A 22,284-nucleotide genomic window follows, 5' to 3' on the forward strand; every position below is an offset into this window, starting at 1 on the left:
ACTTGTAAAAAAAAACTAGAAAAAATTGAATTCAAAAAGATTCAGTGATACAAGATCAATATCCAGCTGAAATCAGAACACTTCATTTTGGCACCAATGAAAAGTCCAAGAAGATAGTTTCTGAGTATGACAGCCACAGTGAGTCTATTATACACATAAAGCTGAAGGGCTCTACAATAAGTAGAATTGTGGAATGGTTGAGGAAGATGATAGAATTCTCAATGATGACTAAATTGACTCTGATTAAGATTAGTGCCTATATTTATTAGTGATTGGAACCCCCCATGGACTTTGCTGAAGAAAAGAAAACCTGTCATCAACTTGTCTTTCAATATTAGAATGGATAAATTATGCAAAGGGGAAACAGTGATATACCTTAGAAACAGGGGACAAATTCTAACTTCTTTATTACTTTGTCTTTTCTTTTTCTTAATTTTATAATACTTTTTTTCTTATTTATCAATTATTTTCATTTACACTTCAACATTTTTTATTGTTTTTATTGTGATAAAATTCCTTTAATAAAACAATAAGAACTAATACATCTAATTACAGAACATATTGCAAAACACTCTGACAGGGGAGTAGCATATTCTTACCCAAAGAGGCCACGTTCCTCTGATTTTCCAGCATGACTTCCCGATACAGTGCTTTTTGGTCAGCATCCAGCTGAGACCACTCCTCATCGGAGAAATACACAGCCACCTCCTTAAAGGACACAAGACCCTCCTGAATGAGAAGAAAACAGAAGAATAATCAGGAGGATTTTCAAGATCTATCCTATTGTTTAAGTGATTATAAGCAAAGATATACATTTCAGGTCATTCAGTGAAATAAATCACACTTTTCGTCTGGATCTGTCTGTTTGTCTATCCACCCCCATCCATCAGCAAGACTTTCAGCATCTGGAGAGAATCAACTGGAATGGGCCTTGGAAACTCCACCTATCACTCGCTCCCATACACCCAGCGTTTGCAGAAGAAAATACAGGTGGAGGGGTTCTTTTTACCATTTAAGTAAAAGGCTTGTGGTGTCTCCAGAACAAACAGTCCTATTCATGTTCAAAACTTCACTGAAGTTGTTTGAGAGGCACCCAGGGATTTACATGGGTGTCATGAATAGACAAAGGCACACAAGCCCTGTTTCTGCTGCTCCTCAGATTACAAGGAATCCACTGCTTGTACCCCAACCCAATGGTTGAAGAAGAGAAAGCTGCTTGGGAAGAGCATTTCTCATCCTTTCCAAAGCTGGATTGTTTGGCCCCAAATTCCAGGCACAAATCGGAGTATTAGAAATTCCTCTAAACGCTGACCGCCCTCTTTGGATCTTAACAGTCTCCTTTATTTTTTAACCTGGTGCCATTATTTTTCTTATCACTGGCTATAAACAAGGTGTTTTAGAAGGTGTAAGGTGCCAATGTGATTCTTTCCATTATTATTGCACAATTCCATGCCAAAGAATTACTACTTGGATTACTATTGAGAACATTTTGTTTTATTATACCTCTGTTACTTGAGTTGGAACTTCAAACGCTCTTTCAGCACCTCCATAGAAAGGAGTCAAATTCATTCTATTCTTCCCTGTGAAGGAGACAGAATTTGTAAATGGATAATAAAATGGCAGGAGGCATTCTACAGAAGAGGACATATAGAGACGGTAAGACCTCTCTTGGGAATGGGCGGATTTTTGATTACCATCTGAGATGTACTGACTTGTGGATTCCTGATAGACCTTCCTGAAAAACAGCTCCTCAGAGGGATTTGATGAATTCCTGATTCTCATAGGGTCTCTAGTCTGTAGAGAGAAAGATTTGAATAAGACATTGCACAACATGAAGTGGATTCTTGTTCTCTTAAAAAACAACTTCAATCCCACAATATCAATCAATGAGCCTAGAATTTAAGAAAGGAACAGCTGTCTCCAGTCTGTCTTCTAGAATGGATAATAGAACAATGTCCTGCAAGAACTAGTGAAAAATTTCCACATATTATGACGACTAAAGAAGTAGGAAAGGTTTCTTACCTGCAATTCAACTTGCTCTTTCTGTTCCTCTGCCTGACTCATGAGGAAGCCTTCCGCCAGGGCCACCGCTTGGGAGCTGGTCTCTGCTCCACACTCACGCAACCAGTTTGCCACCAGAAGGGGCAGAAGGGCGAGCAGTTGCTCAAGAACTACTAGGTCCAACATCTGGGCTTTGGTGTGCTTTTCTGGTCTCAGCCATTGAATATAATGGTTGTGAAGTCGGCTGCAAAGTCCTCGGGGACCATCAATCTCCTGATATTGGATGTTTCTGAAGTGGCAGGGCTGAATCTCTGAATGGATGATGGTTTTCTCCTCCAGGAACTTCTCAGTTTTTGCCCAGATCTTCCCACAGCTGCCATACTCAACAGCAGAGGGGCCTTCTACAGTTCCCTCACTTGCTAACGGTTGTTTCTGCATCCTTTGTCTGTCCTGTAAGGAAATTCCAGACAGGTCAGAGGAATCTTGTGCATCTCCAAACACCTTTCAATTCATAGGACTATTCTGGTAGCTGCAGAACTGACCACAAAGGCTATCCAAGGTCTTCGCCCAAGAGTTAAGGTTTTGTTAGGAAGGTTGTTGAGATTACTCTAGTTTCTGCATCTGAAATGGAAAAGAAAATAAATTCAGAAAATGAGAAGGTGGTGGATTTAACCACTGAACAACATTCATCCTACATGGAAAAGGAGGCAGCGGAAGATGGGACTCCGGACTCCCACCTCGGGGGAAGACTTGGCCCTTCTCCAGCGCGGAACCCCTTTGCACGGGCAAAACAGCCACTCGTGTAAATCGGGATTCTTGTCTAGATGCACCTTCCCGCAAGGATTCCCGGCAGCCTCTGCGCTTCCCGTCTACGCCCCGGTGGGAGGAAGAGAAAGAGCAGCCTCTTCTAACGATTTCTCCGGGCAACACGGGTGCTCTGCTCTAGCGGAGGAGTCCTGCGCATGCCCAATTCCCTCCTGAGGCTGAGAGCGCCCTCTGGTGGACTCTGCGCGTAATGTCGGCATTACCCGAAAGGGCGGGAAAGAGGAGCGCGTCTGAGGCGAGAAAAAAATCTCTGTGGTGGATTTCAACTCGCTTCCCTCAAGAACACTAGACGTGAAAGATCCCCAGAGATTAAAGGAGGCTTCAAAATGGGCCCAAATCCACTCAGAAACTGATGAAGACGAGGACCAGGAAGCTCTCTGGTAAACACTATTTGTGTCTTGAGGTTGTTGCAAACTCCAGCCTGAAGGGGAGGAAGATGGGACATGGGCAGGGAAGCCACAACTGGGAAAATGTATTTGTTTCTCTGGTTCTGTATCTGCAGCTGCCCTTGTCCAATTCTTGGCTCTGGGTGTCTCAGAATCACCGCTGAAGGGAAAGAAAAAAACACTCTAAAGTGTAGAAAAAGCTGAAACTGGAGGATGTTCCAGAAATTTTACTTCACAAGAAGGCTCCTTGGAGGAGAAATGAAAAGGGGGAAGCAGCGTCTTATCTATGACTGGAAAAAAGTTGGAACTGCAGAAGGATGGGAAGCTACTATGGAAAACAGAATATATCATTAAAATACTACGAGGAGAGAAAAAGAAGAGGAGAAATCTGTTTTATTTAGGGACTGAATGGTAAACACTCTCAGAAAATATCAGTAGGAAAGCTGTCTGTAGAATTTAAGGCAGGGGTCTTCAAACCTGGCTATTTTATGACTTGTATACTTTAACTCCTAGAATTCCTCAGCCAGGCACGCTGGCTAAGGAATTCTGGGAATCAGAAAAAGGTCAAGTTGAAGACCCCTGATTTAACGAAACTGGGATGCTGCTAGATCATGAATAAAAAGAAAAGTACAATTATCGTCTATTATTCTTTGACTGCCACTCTGTTCCATTTTTGTAATGAAACATTAGACAATAACTGGCAGAAAACTGGAATTGGTGCCTTCTTTCCATTTTGACACAGAATCATCCAGGAGTAATATTTGAATAAACAGCTGCAACCCCACAGCAGCTCCTAAACTCAGAAGTTTGTCCCCCACCCAAATCCTCCCAATTATATTTGCTTATTAATGATTATTAGGGCTTTTCTTATTTTTGTACAGTAAGCAGTTGCAAAGACAGCAATTGTTTTTCCCCACAAAAACTTATTAGACACACTTAAACTCCCACTCCTTACTTGTAAACTGAATGCTAACTTGACCTTGCTTATTTTTCTCTCTTCCTGTTAAGCAAGAAAATGGGAAGGGAACGCCTATCTGACCTTCACGAATATAAATCACCAGGACCTGACAGATTACATCCCAGAGGTCTGAAGGAGCTGGCAGATATTATCACAGAACCATTGCAGCATATGTTTCAAAAGTCCTGGAGCACTGGGGAAGTACCTGAGGATTGGAAAAAGGCTAATATGGTTCCCATCTTCAAGAAAGGAAAAAAAAACAGACCCAGGAAACCAATCAGTCTAACATCAATACCTGGGAAGATCCTGGGAAAATACTGAAAAAAACAGATCTGCGAACAACTAGAAGCAAACGAAGTTATAACTGGTAGCCAGCATGGGTTTGTTAAAAACAGATCACACCAAACCTGTTATGTATCCAGGCACAGCCTCTGCATAGCAGCAGCCACCAGGGGGCGTTGGTCTGGACGGTTTTGGCGGGAAACCCAGTTTCGGCGGGAAACCTAGTGCCAACCCCATTGGCTAGCCGCCTACCTGGCCAGGTATATAAGGAGGCCAGGTAGCCCTTGTTCTTCAGTACGAACCCCCCACACAATAAAGAGCTGAACTCGTACTCCGGCTGGCGTCTCTTCCTTGCGTCGGACCCACTACACAACAAAACCAATCTTGTTTCCTTTTTTGATAAAGTGGCCAAATTAGCAGACCAGCGAAACGCTGTGGACATAGTATACTTACATTTCAGTAACGCATTTGACAAAGTAGACCACAATCTACTGCTTGGTAAGGTAGGAAAAGGTGGAATAGACAACATCACCACCAGATGGATTTGTAGCTGGCTGACAAATTGTACTCAACGAATAGACCTCAATGGTACTACATACACACAGAGAGAAATAAGCAGTGAGGTACCACAAAGCTCTGCCTTAGGCTCAGTGCTCTTCAATATCTTCATCAATGACTTAGATGAGGGAATAGAAGGCGGCTTACAATCTAAGCACAAATCAATGTGCTTAGCAATAGCCTTCATTCTATGTATATGCCTGCTTATTAGGGCTTTCGCCCCGCCCCCCCAAGCGGCATTATTACAAAGTCAGCTTATTGCCCCCAACAATCTGGGTCCTCATTTTACCTACCTCGGAAGGATGGAAGGCTGAGTCAACCTTGAGCCTGGTGGGATGCGAACCTGCACTAATTGCAGGCAGCTGGTGTTACTTAAGGAGGCATTAGCCCACTGCTCCACCAAGGCTTTTTCGCTTCTTATCCAAGGAACATCTTCATTTCTAAAGATGCTTCTTCAGAAGATACTTCTTGGATGAGAAACGAAGCGTCTTAAAGAAAATACAAAAGTCCTCTCTTAAATTTTGAGCTTGCGTAAATTTTACGTTTCTCACCCAGATCTTTTCCCAAGTATCCATTGTAATAACTTCTTGAATATTCTGAGCCCATTTTATCATGCAATCTTTAACAAGTTCTGTTTCTGAGTCAATTTCTATCAATGCAAGATATATCCGTTTGATATGTGCTGGACCCTGATTTCTAATTTGCTTTACCAAATTTTCATCAGTCATTGAGAAACCAATCTTCTGATCTTCTTTCCACCTGGCCTGTAGTTGCCCATATTGAAACCAGGTTTGAACAATCTTCTCTTCTCTTAAAAAGTTATACGGCTTCAAACACCATACATTCCTTTCCAAACTTAAGATTTCCTTATATGTAGTCACATCATGTTTGAACCCAACATTTATGTTTTCTATTGCGTGTTTCGGTATTGCCCATAAAGGTATCTTGTAATTTAACTTATGTCTATACTTTTTCCAAACTCGCAACAAAGCATGTCTTAAAATATGCACCTTAAATACATTATCTACCTTCTTATCATACAGTAAATATGCATGCCAGCCAAATAACAAGTCATGGCCTTCAAGATTTAATAATTTCCCTTGTGTTAAATTAATCCAATCACTTATCGCTGACAACGCAGCAGCTTCATAGTATAGTTTAAAGTTGGGCATTTTAAGACCACCTCTTTCACGCGTATCCTGCATAATCTTAAATTTAACTCGTGGCCTTTTCCCTGCCCATACAAATTTATTGATACCCTTTTGCCATTCCTCCAAGTTTGAGTCCATTTTAAGAATGGATATCATTTGAAATAAGAACAGAAATTTCGGCAGAACATTCATTTTCACTGCTGCGATTCTTCCCAGTAATGACAATTGTAACTTTTTCCAGCTGTCCAATTCTTTTTGAACTTTACCCCATAACTTTTCATAATTATTTTTATATAACTTTGCATTTGAGGGTGACAAATAAACCCCCAAGTATTTAACCCTTTTGACAATTTCAAATCCAGTTAACCCTTCTAAAACAGCCTTTTGTAATACTGTCATGTTTTTAGCCAATATTTTAGTTTTTTGTATGTTAACCTTGAATCCAGAAACTTTCCCATATTGCATTATTATCTCCATCAGGTCCACAAAAGAATTTTCTGGCTGGGTCACCGTAACAACCAGATCATCTGCAAACGCCCTCAATCTATAATCCTGATCTCTTATTTGAATTCCCTTAATTTTTTCCGAATTCCGTATTTTAATCAATAATATCTCCAATGTTAAAACAAATAATAGAGGTGATAGCGGACACCCTTGCCTTGTGCCCTTTTCAATATTACATACTTCAGTCAAACTGTTATTTACTATTATACGGGCTGTTTGCTTTTGATATAATGCCCTAATTGGTTGTAAAAATTTATCCCCAAAATTCATTTTATCTAATACTTTCATCAAGAATTGCCAATCCAATTGGTCAAAGGCTTTTTCAGCGTCCAGAAAGATCAGCGCTGCAGGGATCTGGTTGTTCCTTTCCAAAAATTCCAACAAGTCAACTATATGCCTCACATTATTTTTCATTTGTCTACCACTAATAAACCCAGTTTGATCACCATGAATTATCTGTTGCAGTACCCTCATTAATCTGTTAGCTAAAACCTTAGCAAATATCTTGTAGTCCATATTCAAAAGTGATATTGGTCTATAATTTCTTGCTTGAGTAACATCCTGATCTTCCTTCGGGATCAAAGAAATAAAAGCAGTTTTCCAAGACGGAGGCACCCCTCCTCCCCTCTGAATTATCTGAAACAATTCCCTTAAAGGCTTTATCATCTCCGACTGTAAATTTTTATAATACACCGCAGTCAATCCATCCGTGCCTGGCGCTTTGCCCACTTTCAATTGTTTAATTGCCAAAAGAATTTCTTCCTCAGTTATCAATTGATTCATCTCTTCCTTTTGCTCTTGCGTAAGAACCGGAATTTTAGCATTCCTCAAATATGCATCAATATCTGCTTCATTAATCTTATCTCTGGCATATAATTTAGAATAAAAATCAACAAAAACTTCCTTAATAAGGTTGTGTTAAAACATTTATAAAATGTTTTATAGGTGGCATTTAGATCCCAAAAAGCTTGCAAGTATGTATCCGAACTATCAGCCTAAATGTTGGAGGTGTGGTGGCGAAGACGCAACGTACTTTCACATACTTAGTCACATTTGCGACTAAGAATCCTCACCAGGTCTTATCTCGCAGCGATAAGGGTGGCGAAATCCAACTACTTTTCCACCCTCATCGCGTCCGCAGATAATCGCCCGGCTGCCTTGTTCAGAGTGACTCGCTCCCTACTGAACCAAGAGGTGAGAGAGGAACCCTTACAGGGTCGAGCCGAGGAATTCGGTCAATATCTGTTGGATAAAATCGCTCAGATTCGAACCGGCCTGGACTCCAACTGGGCAGAGTTGGAGGAACAGGACATGGACAGTCTTGTCGACGTCATCTGGGAGGAATTTGATCCTGTGACTCCGAAGGAAGTGGACAGGATTATGAGGAGGTTGAGCTCCTCCACATGCTTACTGGACCCGTGCCCTTCCTGGCTGGCTTATGCAGCTCGAGAGGGGACACGAGGCTGGTTTCTGGCGGTCATCTCTGCTTCTCTGAGTGAGGGTCACTTCCCCACCGCCTTGAAGGAGGCGGTAGTGAGACCTCTCCTCAAGAAGCCCACCTTGGACCCAACCTCACTGAATAACTTTCGTCCAGTCTCCAACCTACGCTTCCTTGCGAAGGTTGTTGAGAGCGTGGTGGCGCATCAGCTTCCTCAGGTCCTGGATGAAGCGGTTTATCTAGACCCGTGCCAATCGGGCTTCAGGCCGGGCTACAGCACAGAGACGGCATTGGTCGCTCTGATGAATGATCTCTGGAGAGCCCTGGACAGGGGCCATTCCTCTGTCCTAGACTTATTAGACCTTTCGGCGGCTTTCGATACCATCGACCATGGTATCTTGCTGCGGCGCCTCAGGGGACTGGGAGTGGGAGGCACGGTTCTGCGTTGGTTCTCCTTTCTCCAGGGTCGCTCGCAGTCGGTGCTGGCAGGGGGACAGAGGTCGACCCCGAGGCCTCTCGTTTGCGGAGTCCCTCAGGGGTCGGTCCTCTCGCCTCTCCTGTTCAACATCTACATGAAACCGCTGGGTGAGATCATTCGTGGTTTTGGAGTAGGGTACCATCAGTATGCTGATGACACCCAACTTTTCATCTCAACTCCAAACAGTATCAGTGATGCCCTCGACGTGATGTCCCGCTGCCTGAAAGCGGTCCAGGAATGGATGGGGAGGAACAGGCTTCAACTCAACCCGGACAAGACTGAATGGCTGTACGTACCGGCAAGCCAGGATACTCAGATCATTCCATTCCTTAACATCGGGGATGAGTTATTACCCCCTGTTGATAGGGCCCGCAACCTGGGTGTCCTCCTAGACTCGCAGCTATCCCTGGAAGATCACATAGGAGCTGTGACCAAGGGGGCCTTCTCCCGGGTTCGACTAGTGCGCCAACTACGACCTTATCTGGACCTGGATGCCTTGCGTACAGTCACCCATGCACTTGTGACCTCTCGCCTAGACTACTGTAACGCTCTCTACATGGGGCTGCCCTTGAGAGCCACTCGGAAGCTTCAACTGGTGCAAAGTGCAGCTGCACGGACACTTTTGGGGGCCTCCTGATACTCCCATATCACACCTCTCCTCCGTGAGCTTCACTGGCTTCCGGTTGCCTTCCGAGTGAAATTCAAGGTGCTAACAATGACATACAAAGCCCTACATGGCATGGGTCCGGACTACCCACGGGAGCACCTTCTGCCAACGTCAACACCCCTCCGTCCTGTGCGCTCCCACAGAGAGGGCCTCCTCAGGGTGCCACCGCTCAAGGAATGTCGGCTGGTGGCCCCCAGGGGGAGGGCATTCTCAGTGGGTGCGCCAGCCCTCTGGAACTGCTTGCCTACCGAAATCCGGATGGCCCCCGACCTCCGCACCTTCCGGCGTGATTTAAAAACTTACCTGTTCCAGCAGTCCGGCCTGGCCTGATAGCTCTTGGGGGTCTCAGTTGTTTTTACTATTTTTTTCACTATTGTTCAATCTGTATACCTACCTTACTCTGTACACCGCCCCGAGTCCCTTGGGAGAAGGGCGGTATATAAGAACAAATAAATAAATAAATAAATAAATAAAATATGGTGGACCTGTAAAAAGGTTAAAGCGTTTTGGATTAAAATCTGGTGGAACATGCAGAAGATATTTAAGAAAAGGATAAAGTTTTGTCCGCAATTGTTTTTACTGGGTATAATTACTGATACTACTGTTGTGGACACTAAGTTGATGTTGAATTTAATTATGGCAGCAAGACTTTTAGTAGGTCAATATTGGAAGAAGGAGGAACTGCCGACTATAGAAGAATGGACTTTAAAAGTTTCTAACCTGGCGGAAATGGCAAAGATCTCGGCGTATTTGAAAGACCATTCGCAACAATGTTATATTACGGATTGGAAAAAATGGATTGATTATATCCAAAATAAGTATGGGACTAAAAAGTTTCATTTAGCATTGAATAAGTATTGATGTGAGATTTGTATTGCTTGTAGTCACTTTATAAGAGCTAAAGTGCGACAGACTTAATAGTTCATTGTTGTTAGCATATGGTTGTTTATGATTGATTTTATTTTTATACCTTGTATTTAGCTCTGGGAAGTCAGGGACGGGGAGGGTGGAAGGGGAGGGGGGAGGGTTGGGTAGGGTTGGGAAGGGGGTGGGTGGGGAGGGGTTGTTAAAGATAAAATGTATTGAAAAACTTTTCAATAAAAAAAAGAAAAAGAAAATACAAAAGTCCAGTTGCCTTTCACACATTCATGACCTAAATGTTTGAGAATCTCCATAGGCATTTGTCAAGGGCTTTCCTCTCCCCTTCCCATGCATAATCCTCTAATTACAGGGGTGTCAAACTGCCAGCCCGCAGGCTGGACACGTCATCCGGAAGCCATGCCCACCCCATTGCCAGAAATGGCAAAATAATCCCGAGACATCTCGCGTCGTCACGTGACGTCGCAGGTTTCACATGTCAGCATACATGAGCTGCTTTGGGGAATTCTGAACCTTGGCCAACTGCATGAAGCGTGCTTCCATAGGAGTCTCATTCTTCCCTTGCAGTTATTTCAGCTCTGTCTCTTACCAATTCTTGGAACTCCACAAACTTCATTTTTCCCTCATTGCGAGCTTTCCCCTTCTATACAACAAGCTCTCAGTGTATAAGAGATTGCAGCTGTTGTATACAGCATCACTGATATAAATTTACATTAAATGTACTCTTTCTTAGCCCTCATCTCACCATAGAAAGGTAATATATTGTCCTACTGCTTGGAAAGTCTTTTGCACATGCATTTCAGGGGCTTCTTGTCATTCTGCTTCCTTTTTGTGCCAGAGGATCTCTTCATCCAGAAACTTTTTTCACTCTAATTATCTATGTGATTATTCTATCTCATCATGACAGGACTTTGACTGAAAAAAGTTACTACCTTCTCCATTCATACCGGCTGACTTAGGTGTTTTTCATAATGGACTAAAGAGTTGGATTATTTTTTTGTATTCCTTCTCACAGTCCAGAGGTTTCCATTCTCAGTTCTGCTGTAGAGGAAGAAAGATTTAAAAAGTTTTCTCTTGAAGAGATGCATCAGGGAGATGCAGCTCCTTCTGCTTGTTGTGAAAGCAATACCTATTAAATGTCTGCCTGATCCTATCCCTCACAGACCAATAATTTTCCAACTCAACACTAGGATACATTCTCAGCTGAGCCCCTTGTCCAAACTAAATACACTGAGGTGGAGACTGTAAATCCAGTGGGGCTTTTGTAGAATTAAGCATAAGGCATAAGTCACGGAAGATCTGATGTTACACTGTCACATCAATTTATTTTTGAATATTTTTTAATTTAGCACAATATCCCAAGAGCTTTTTCGTTTCAACATATTCCAATTCATTACATAACTTCTACTGACAGTTATAAAAAGCTTAACTGTAAAACAACGGCTACTTAAACCATTCTATTCATAAGTTATCTTCTTTAGCATCACACTTATTTTGATACTGTTAGTCATATGATTACAGCCTAACTGGTTGGGTTGGCAATATATAAGCCATGATATTTAATGTATTGTATCCCTTTAAATGTGTAATGATTGGCCAACGCTGTGTTCTTTCAACAGCCATAAGAGGGAGCTGGAGACATAGCTTCTGTGTTTGTGTGTGTTTGTGTGTTAGTTTGTTACATTGCTTGCTGATTATTGTTGATTGTGGTTTTGCTACTGTTTGCTAAACCCGAAGAACTGTGTTTTTGACTTTTGGACTGGAAAGACGATTTTGTATTGGATAACTCTTGAACTGTTGATATCTTCTCTGTACCCGTGTATGACCTGGACTGTTTATTCTTGACTTGTGCTACTCCTAAAAGTAAAGGTTTTTTTCCTTTTTTACACACCTCAGTGTATCAGTGTGGTTGCTGTGCAAAACCTGACTACTCTCAGTACCAATTCTCCTGTGCATTTTTCTTGTTGGCTCAGGATATATTCTGCACAAACCCTGCCATTGGTTATGGTCCCAGAGACGTACTGAGATCTAGCATACACAGTACCATATCATAATAGCTGAGTTTTGTGTTACCTCTTCAACTGGAAAAATGGCACAAGAACAAGCAACAGGTATTTCCTGGATTACCTGGTTAGATGGGACAAACCATGTTTCCTGGTCCACGAAATGCTGCTTGCTTCTGCACAAGGAAGGACTATGGGCTGTACTTCATGACCCACCACACGTGACCACTTGGGATCCAGAAGATGAGGACGATGCAAAGAAAATAGAGAAATTTAACCGAGACAACGAAAGAGCTCTTTGCCTAATTGGACTAACACTGGATGACCAGCACCTTGTCCATATCCATGGTGAGAAGTCTGCTGCTAGGTGTTGGGACTGTGAGATGGTCTCACGAGGTCGATGATTCGTTAAGGTGCTTCCAAGTAAAAGGCATCACGCAGGAATGCAATCATTCAAAGCTTTATTTAACGATAAAGTAAATAGAAAGAGTTCCCTGGCATGGAGGCATCCATGCCTGGGTTGAGCTCATGGATAGGCGAGCAAGCAAGCAGAAGAGAGAACAAAGAGAACAGAGAGAGAGCAGCCCCTGAGCAGAGGTTTTTATGGAGGGTCTCAGCCCCTCCCTTACCATAAAACTCTCGCCAATGGGGCTGCAGGGGCCGGGGACCCCTGACCCACCAGTGGGAGCAAAGAAGCCTCTTTGCTCCCATCTGATGACCTTTTTGGGGGAACTGCCATGGCTGGCACAAAACATCTAACAGGGACATTTTGCGAAGAACCTACTGTATGTCCGTGACAGTGTGGGTGCACATATACACCTTACACGCAAGCTGTTTAGGGCTCGTCTTCAGAAGGATGGGGACATGTTAGCTCATCTGGCATTCATGAAGAAAATGTATATGTTTATAGAACATTCAGCCATTGGTCCTCTTGAAGCCTTTTCCATATTTCACAGATTTATAGGGTTTTTACACTGTGTGGGTCCTTTTATGGATGTTAAGATAACTGTTTCTAGAAAAACTCTTTCCACATTTCATGCATTTATATGCTTTATCCCCTGTGTGGGTCCTTTTATGGATGTTAAGATAACTGCTTGTAGAAAAGCTCTTTCCACATTCCATGCAATTATATGGCTTCTCCCCTGTGTGGGTCCTTTTATGGATGTTAAGATAACTGTTTCTAGAAAATCTCTTTCCACATTTCATGCATTTATATGCTTTCTCCCCTGTGTGGGTCCTTTTATGGATGTTAAGATAACTGCTTGTAGAAAAGCTCTTTCCACATTCCATGCATTTATATGGCTTCTCCCCTGTGTGGATCCTTTTATGGATGTTAAGATAACTGTTTCTAGAAAAACTCTTTCCACATTTCATGCATTTATATGCTTTCTCCCCTGTGTGGGTCCTTTTATGGATGTTAAGATTACTGCTTCTGGAAAAGCTCTTTCCACATTCCATGCACTTATATGGCTTCTCCCCTGTGTGGATCCTTTTATGGATGTTAAGGTAATTGTTTGTACAAAAACTCTTTCCACAATCCATGCATTTATATGCTTTCTCCCCTGTGTGGGTCCTTTTATGGATGTTAAGATAACTGTTTCTAGAAAAACTCTTTCCACATTTCATGCATTTATATGCTTTCTCCCCTGTGTGGGTTTTTTTATGGGACTTAAGAAAATTGTATCCAATAAAACCTTTTCCACACACCATACATTTATACGGCTTCTCCCCCGTGTGGATCCTTTTATGGATGTTAAGATAATTCTTTGCAGAAAAGCACTTTCCACATTCAATGCATTTATAAGGCTTCTCCCCGGTATGTGTCCTACTATGGTAAATAAGTTGGTAGTTCTTAATAAAGCTCTTTCCACACTCCATGCATTTATATGCTTTCTCCCCTGTGTGGGTCCTTTTATGGTATTTAACATGACTGCTCATCATAAAACCTTTTCCACACACCATACATTTATAAGGCTTGTCCCCTGTATGGGTCTTTTTATGGATGTTAAGATAACTGCTTGTAGAAAAACTCTTTCCACATTCCATGCATTTATATGGCTTCTCCCCTGTGTGGATCCTTTTATGGTATTTAACATGACTGCTCATCATAAAACCTTTTCCACACACCATACATTTATAAGGCTTGTCCCCTGTATGGGTCCTTTTATGGATGTTAAGATAACTGCTTGTAGAAAAGCTCTTTCCACATTCCATGCATTTATATGGCTTCTCCCCTGTGTGGATCCTTTTATGGATGTTAAGATAACTGTTTCTAGAAAAACTCTTTCCACATTTCATGCATTTATATGCTTTCTCCCCTGTGTGGGTCCTTTTATGGATGTTAAGATTACTGCTTCTGGAAAAGCTCTTTCCACATTCCATGCACTTATATGGCTTCTCCCCTGTGTGGATCCTTTTATGGATGTTAAGGTAATTGTTTGTACAAAAACTCTTTCCACAATCCATGCATTTATATGCTTTCTCCCCTGTGTGGGTCCTTTTATGGATGTTAAGATAACTGTTTCTAGAAAAACTCTTTCCACATTTCATGCATTTATATGCTTTCTCCCCTGTGTGGGTTTTTTTATGGGACTTAAGAAAATTGTATCCAATAAAACCTTTTCCACACACCATACATTTATACGGCTTCTCCCCCGTGTGGATCCTTTTATGGATGTTAAGATAATTCTTTGCAGAAAAGCACTTTCCACATTCAATGCATTTATAAGGCTTCTCCCCGGTATGTGTCCTACTATGGTAAATAAGTTGGTAGTTCTTAATAAAGCTCTTTCCACACTCCATGCATTTATATGCTTTCTCCCCTGTGCGGGTCCTTTTATGGTATTTAACATGACTGCTCATCATAAAACCTTTTCCACACACCATACATTTATAAGGCTTGTCCCCTGTATGGGTCTTTTTATGGATGTTAAGATAACTGCTTGTAGAAAAACTCTTTCCACATTCCATGCATTTATATGGCTTCTCCCCTGTGTGGATCCTTTTATGGTATTTAACATGACTGCTCATCATAAAACCTTTTCCACACACCATACATTTATAAGGCTTGTCCCCTGTATGGGTCCTTTTATGGATGTTAAGATAACTGCTTGTAGAAAAACTCTTTCCACACTCCATGCATTTATAGGCCTTCTCCCCTGTGTGGATCCTTTTATGGGAAGTGAGATTGCTGCTCTGATTAAAGCTCTTTCCACACTGAATGCATTTATAGGGCTTCTCTCCTGTGTGGGTCCTTATATGTGAACTAAGATGAGTGGTATGAATAAAGGTCTTTCCACACACCATGCATTTATAAGGCCTTTCCCCTGTGTGGATCGTTTCATGTACAGAAAGATTTTTGAGTGAACTCAAGCACTTTCCACACTCTATGCATTTGTAGGGCTTCTCTCTTGTGTGGATTCTTTTATGTGAAGTAAGTTCTCTACTGTTCATAAAGCTGTTTCCATACTCGATGCATTTATAAGGCCTTTCCCCTGTGTGGATCATTTGATGACATGCAAGATGACTCTTACTAGTGAAGTTTTCCCCACATGTTTTCTCTGCCTTGTGGATCCTTTTATGGTAGATAAGTTGATTGTTCTTATTAAAGCTCTTTCCGCACTCCATGCATTTGTGTGGTTTCTCTTCTGCCTGGGTTCTTTTTTGAGATGTATGGGAGAAGGTCCATTTGTAATTCTTCCCATAGTCTCTAGTTATATAATCTTCTCCTTTCGTTTCGATTTGACAGTGTTCATTTACATCAAATTTGTCTTTGAATAGTTTTATACATTTTCCAATATATTTCTTCTTTATTTTTTCTTGTTGGGTCACAGAGGCTTTTATTGATGGATGAACAGATGATGAACTTTCCCGATTCCAATTATTTGACTGGTTTATCTCATGGCTTTCTACTTCCATTAGAATTGTAGGGTTTTTCGTATTGTATCCACGACTGATCAGTCGGAATAGTTTCCCGGAATCTTCATTTTCCTCTCCATTATTACCTTCACAGAAAAGAAAAATGAAAGTTTTGGAAGATGAATGTAGAGTTGAACAGCAAGGAAAAAACCATAAATTAAGTATCCAATTCTCCGAAGTTCGAAAGGGCAAGATTTGGTTTGCCTGATTTTAAATGGTACTTTGTAGTCTGCTGTGTGGTTTGGATAAGAAATGGGAGTTGCTCAGAATTAAGAGAATTTTAGAACTAGAATGGCTTTATAAAGGTTTGGGTGTCATGTATATTTGTGGTACGATAAATTTAGGATCAAATTAGATTTGAAAACTGTAATGTTATAAATGCCACACTGAGAATACAAAACAGATATAAACTTAGGCTGTACCCCCAAAACATCTAAATTGCTCTCAGAAAAAAAAGCAGCAGGAAATGACATGGATAACATTTTGAGAGCCATTAGCAGCTGACCTGTGCAAATACCAAATTAAGTCAAGAATGCAAAAAGTGCATTCATAAAGTATTCAGACCTTAATTTCTGTCAAAATGTTATACTGCACCTTGATTCTACAGTTGTTGAAAATCATTTTCTCTCATTAAGGTACATTCAGTACCCCATAAAGACAAAGTGAAAAGAATTTTAGAAATGTCGTTAAATTTATTAAAATGAAAAAACTGAAATATCACATTGGCATAAGCATTTAGACACTTCATTCAGTACTATGTTGAAGCACTTTTGGCAGCATTTATAGCCTTGAGTCTTTTGGGGTATGATGTGACAAGCTCTGCACACCTGGCCCTTTGCAATAACATGTGAAATTTATGCCTCCTATTTTTCTTGATCATTGCTGACAGGCTAGAACACCTAGATTGGAGGCCACCTGTGGTAAATTAAATTGACGGGTTGTGATTTGGAAAGGCACACAGCTCTCTATCGAAGGCTTCACTGATGACAATGCATACTGTAGCAGAGCAAAAGCCATGAGGTCAAAGGAACTGCCTGCGGAGCTCAGAGACAAGATTTTTGCAAGGCACAGGTCTGGGAAAGGCTACAATAAAATTTCTGCTGCACTGAAGTTTCCTAAGAGCACAGTGGCCTCCACAATTCTCAAATGCAAGAAGCTTGGCACAACCAGAACTCTTCTAAGAGCTGGTCGCCTGGTCAGACTAAGCAATCTGGAGAGAAGGGCCGTAGTAAGATAGATGACCAAGAACCCGATGGGCACTCTGACTGAGCTCCAGAGATCCCGTGTGGAGATGAGACAGCATTCCAGAAGGACAACCATCATTGCAGCCCTCCACCGATTTGGGCTTTATGGCAGTGGCTAGACAGAAGCCTCTCCTCAGTGCTAAACACATGAAAGCCTGCTTATAGTTTGCAAAAAAACCCCTCAAAGACTCTCAGACTGTGAGGAACAAGATTCTATAGACTCATGAAACCAAGATTGAACTGTTTGGCCATGATTGTAAACATTATGTCTGAAGGAAACCAGGCACTGCTTATCGCCTGCCCAATACCATCCCAACAACAAAGCATGGTGGTGTAGCATCATGCTGTGGGGATGTTTTTCAGCAGCAGGGACTGGAAGACTGGTCAAGGGTGAGGGAAAGCTGTATGGAGCCAGATATAGGGATATTCTCTAAGAAAACCTGTTCCACTGGGCCGAAGGGATTGTCTTCCACCTTTCCCGCCATTTCATTGGGAGCTGACGCTGCCCTCCTGAGAGGTGGTGTGGCAATTGAACAGCGGCCACACTACGAATGGGGATACACTATCAAGATCAAGTGAAGTACTAATACCACTTTACAATGCTTTGGTAAGGCCACACCTGGAATACTGCATCCAGTTTTGGTCACCACGATGTAAAAAAGATGTCGAGACTCTAGAAAGGGTACAGAGGAGAGCAACAAAGATGATTAGGGGGCTGGAGGCTAAAACATATAGGGAACGGTTGCTGGAATTGGGTATGTGTAGTTTAATGAAGAGAAGGGTGAGGGGTGACATGATAGCAGTGTTCCAATATCTCAGGGGCTACCACAAAGAAGAGGGAGTCAAGCTATTCTCCAAAGCACCTGAAAGCAGGACAAGAAGCAACGGATGGAAACTAGTCAAGGAGAGAAGCAACCTAGAACTAAGGAGAAACCTCCTGACAGAACAATTAACCAGTGGAACAACCTGCCTCCAGAGGTGGTGAATGCTCCAACACTGGAAGTTTTTAAGAAGAGACTGGACAGCCATTTGCCTGAAATGGTATAAGGTTTCCTGCCTGAGCAGGGGGTTGGACTAGATGACCTCCAAGGTCCCTTCCAACTTTATTATTATTATTATTATTATTATTATTATTATTATTATTATTATTATTATTATTATTATTATTATTATTATTATTTATTAGTGATTGGAACCCCCCATGTACTTTGCTGAAGAAAAGAAAACTTGTCATCAACTTGTGTTTCAATATTAGAATGGATAAATTATGCAAAGGGGAAACAGTGATGTACCTTAGAAACAGGGGACAAATTCTAACTTCTTTATTACTTTGTCTTTTCTTTTTCTTAATTTTATAATACTTTTTTTCTTATTTATCAATTATTTTCATTTACACTTCAACATTTTTATTGTTTTTATTCTGATAAAATTCCTTTAATAAAACAATAAGAACTAATGCATCTAATTACAGAACATATTGCAAAACACTCGGACAGGGGAGTAGCATATTCTTACCCAAAGAGGCCACGTTCCGATGATTTTCCAGCATGACTTCCCGATACAGTGCTTTTTGGTCAGCATCCAGCTGAGACCACTCCTCATCGGAGAAATACACAGCCACCTCCTTAAAGGACACAAGACCCTCCTGAATGAGAAGAAAACAGAAGAATAATCAGGAGGATTTTCAAGATCTATCCTATTGTTTAAGTGATTATAAGCAAAGATATACATTTCAGGTCATTCAGTGAAATAAATCACACTTTTCGTCTGGATCTGTCTGTTTGTCTATCCACCCCCATCCATCAGCAAGACTTTCAGCATCTGGAGAGAATCAACTGGAATGGGCCTTGGAAACTCCACCTATCACTCGCTCCCATACACCCAGCGTTTGCAGAAGAAAATACAGGTGGAGGGGTTCTTTTTACCATTTAAGTAAAAGGCTTGTGGTGTCTCCAGAACAAACAGTCCTATTCATGCTCAAAACCTTCACTGAAGTTGTTTGAGAGGCACCCAGGGATTTACATGGGTGTCATGAATAGACAAAGGCACACAAGCCCTGTTTCTGCTGCTCCTCAGATTACAAGGAATCCACTGCTTGTACCCCAACCCAATGGTTGAAGAAGAGAAAGCTGCTTGGGAAGAGCATTTCTCATCCTTTCCAAAGCTGGATTGTTTGGCCCCAAATTCCAGGCACAAATCGGAGTATTAGAAATTCCTCTAAACGCTGACCGCCCTCTTTGGATCTTAACAGTCTCCTTTATTTTTTAACCTGGTGCCATTATTTTTCTTATCACTGGCTATAAACAAGGTGTTTTAGAAGGTGTAAGGTGCCAATGTGATTCTTTCCATTATTATTGCACAATTCCATGCCAAAGAATTACTACTTGGATTACTATTGAGAACATTTTGTTTTATTATACCTCTGTTACTTGAGTTGGAACTTCAAACGCTCTTTCAGCACCTCCATAGAAAGGAGTCAAATTCATTCTATTCTTCCCTGTGAAAGAGACAGAATTTGTAAATGGATAATAAAATGGCAGGAGGCATTCTACAGAAGAGGACATATAGAGACGGTAAGACCTCTCTTGGGAATGGGCGGATTTTTGATTACCATCTGAGATGTACTGACTTGTGGATTCCTGATAGACCTTTCTGAAAAACAGCTCCTCAAAGGGATTTGATGAATTCCTGATTCTCATAGGGTCTCTAGTCTGTAGAGAGAAAGATTTGAATAAGACATTGCACAACATGAAGTGGATTCTTGTTCTCTTAAAAAACAACTTCAATCCCACAATATCAATCAATGAGCCTAGAATTTAAGAAAGGAACAGCTGTCTCCAGTCTGTCTTCTAGAATGGATAATAGAACAATGTCCTGCAAGAACTAGTGAAAAATTTCCACATATTATGACGACTAAAGAAGTAGGAAAGGTTTCTTACCTGCAATTCAACTTGCTCTTTCTGTTCCTCTGCCTGACTCATGAGGAAGCCTTCCGCCAGGGCCACCGCTTGGGAGCTGGTCTCTGCTCCACACTCACGCAACCAGTTTGCCATCAGAAGGGGCAGAAGGGTGAGCAGTTGCTCAAGAACTACTAGGTCCAACATCTGGGCTTTGGTGTGCTTTTCTGGTCTCAGCCATTGAATATAATGGTTGTGAAGTCGGCTGCAAAGTCCTCGGGGACCATCAATCTCCTGATATTGGATGTTTCTGAAGTGGCAGGGCTGAATCTCTGAATGGATGATGGTTTTCTCCTCCAGGAACTTCTCAGGTTTTGCCCAGATCTTCCCACAGCTGCCATACTCAACAGCAGAGGGGCCTTTTACAGTTCCCTCACTTGCTAACGGTTGTTTCTGCATCCTTTGTCTGTCCTGTAAGGAAATTCCAGACAGGTCACAGGAATCTTGTGCATCTCCAAACACCTTTCAATTCATAGGACTATTCTGGTAGCTGCAGAACTGACCACAAAGGCTATCCAAGGTCTTCGCCCAAGAGTTAAGTTTTGTTGTTAGGAAGGTTGTTGAGATTACTCTAGTTTCTGCATCTGAAATGGAAAAGAAAATAAATTCAGAAAATGAGAAGGTGGTGGATTTAAACACTGAACAACATTCATCCTCATGAAAGTGAAGCTGGTAATGGGTATGGATGGCAGATGGATCCTCTGTGTATTACTCTTTTCGTCTGTCCATCAAGTGTGATGTAAAATATGTTCCTAGATTACATCAAGACATGGAATATTTTATATTGGATTATAAAAGAAATGTTTGATATTTGGTGGATTTTCAATTTCTTTTTTCCCCTAAAGGCTAGTTTTTTCACATCTAAGATCATATATACCCTACAATTAGAGATCATACAAGATGCTAGAACTCAAGGTGCTTAAGAAAATGGAATGAAATACAGAATTTTGACAAGTTTCTTGTCCCTTATGTTGAGACATTTAGGCATTAGACATTTACCAGTATTAAGGATGAGTTGGAAGGGACCTTGGTGGTCTTCTAGCCCAACCCCCTGCTCAGGCAGGAAACCCTATACTGTACCTATACTGCACTAAAGGTTTGCAGCTTCTATTTCCAAAATGGAAAGCCAAAGTAAGTACCAGGAAATCAGAGTGACTAAGTTAACAAGCGTCAATCCATGCACCACCACCCCAAGACTATCTTACAAAACCACTAATATCAGGGGAAAAAGTGAAGAATCCTATTAGATATTTGAACTTTAAAAGCTGGGGCATATTCCGATAAATCCTCACATACATTTAAATTATGTTCTGGATTTCAATTTCCTGGTTATTTGTTCTACTGATTTCAAAGGAGAATTAGAGTTAAGAACAATCCTACAAGCAATAAATGTCTCAGGTCAGAAAACAGCAGCAATTGCGACGAGAGCTATATAAATCGATTTCATGGGACAATAAATCCACATTTGAACTTATAGGAAAATGTCATACAGCAGAACCCCATTAATCATTCTGGCCCAAACCCCTTTGGGAACTTGGGAAGCTTGAATTAACAAGCCACCGTCCGATACACAGAGGACAAACACGCGAATAAATGAGCCATTGACAACCTAACCTGACCTTTTGATTCATGCCACTCCGACAAACACCTTCCCCACTTCTTAGCCTTAATCCACGCTTTTCTAAATACGGACAAATGAAGATCAACGTGGACTTCAATTCCCAGACTTCCAAGAGGTTTGGGAAACACCGGTCCAATCGGGCACAGGGCGCGAATGTTGCATCTGAGTCCCACTTGCGTCCGTTGTCTGCCGGCAGAGCCTCTTTGAGGTCGTGGGAAGAGGCACGCACCGGTCCCGGTCCTCCACCCCGCATTTGCACCCTGAGCAGGCAGCGGGACTTCCGGCCAGCCGCGCTTTTCCCACTGCCATGTAGAGGCTGCCCCAGGAAATGGGGGGAAACCGCCCCTCCCTTCTGGCGACTCCCATTTCTCTCCTTTGCTTCCCCCGCCCCCTTGCCGGGCCCCTACATGGAAA

The 22,284-nt window shown here is 41.8% G+C and overlaps 2 protein-coding genes across 6 annotated transcripts in view; both read right to left on the reverse strand.

The window, feature by feature from the left end:
- LOC308664631 (zinc finger protein 215-like) overlaps nucleotides 1-2,605 on the reverse strand; it is a 30,632-nt gene extending 28,027 nt beyond the window's left edge. The window contains exons 1-4 of one of the 5 annotated variants that reach the window (XM_081322045.1): nucleotides 2,023-2,600; nucleotides 1,695-1,794; nucleotides 1,504-1,580; nucleotides 600-729 (exon numbers count right to left, since the gene is read on the reverse strand). In XM_081322045.1, coding sequence (XP_081178171.1) covers nucleotides 600-729; nucleotides 1,504-1,580; nucleotides 1,695-1,794; nucleotides 2,023-2,439 — 724 coding nt within the window. In that variant the 5' untranslated portion in view covers nucleotides 2,440-2,600. Of the gene's footprint in view, nucleotides 1-599; nucleotides 730-1,503; nucleotides 1,581-1,694; nucleotides 1,795-2,022 lie in introns of all 5 variants that reach the window. The other 4 variants (XM_081322043.1, XM_081322044.1, XM_081322038.1 and 1 more) reach the window with 4 other exon arrangements.
- Nucleotides 1-22,284, reverse strand: part of LOC308664633 (uncharacterized protein) — a 67,193-nt gene that overhangs the window by 4,546 nt on the left and 40,363 nt on the right. The window lies entirely within an intron of this gene.

The sequence above is a fragment of the Vipera berus genome (genome assembly GCF_964194415.1).
Source record: "Vipera berus genome assembly, chromosome: 2".
NCBI lineage: Eukaryota > Metazoa > Chordata > Lepidosauria > Squamata > Viperidae > Vipera > Vipera berus.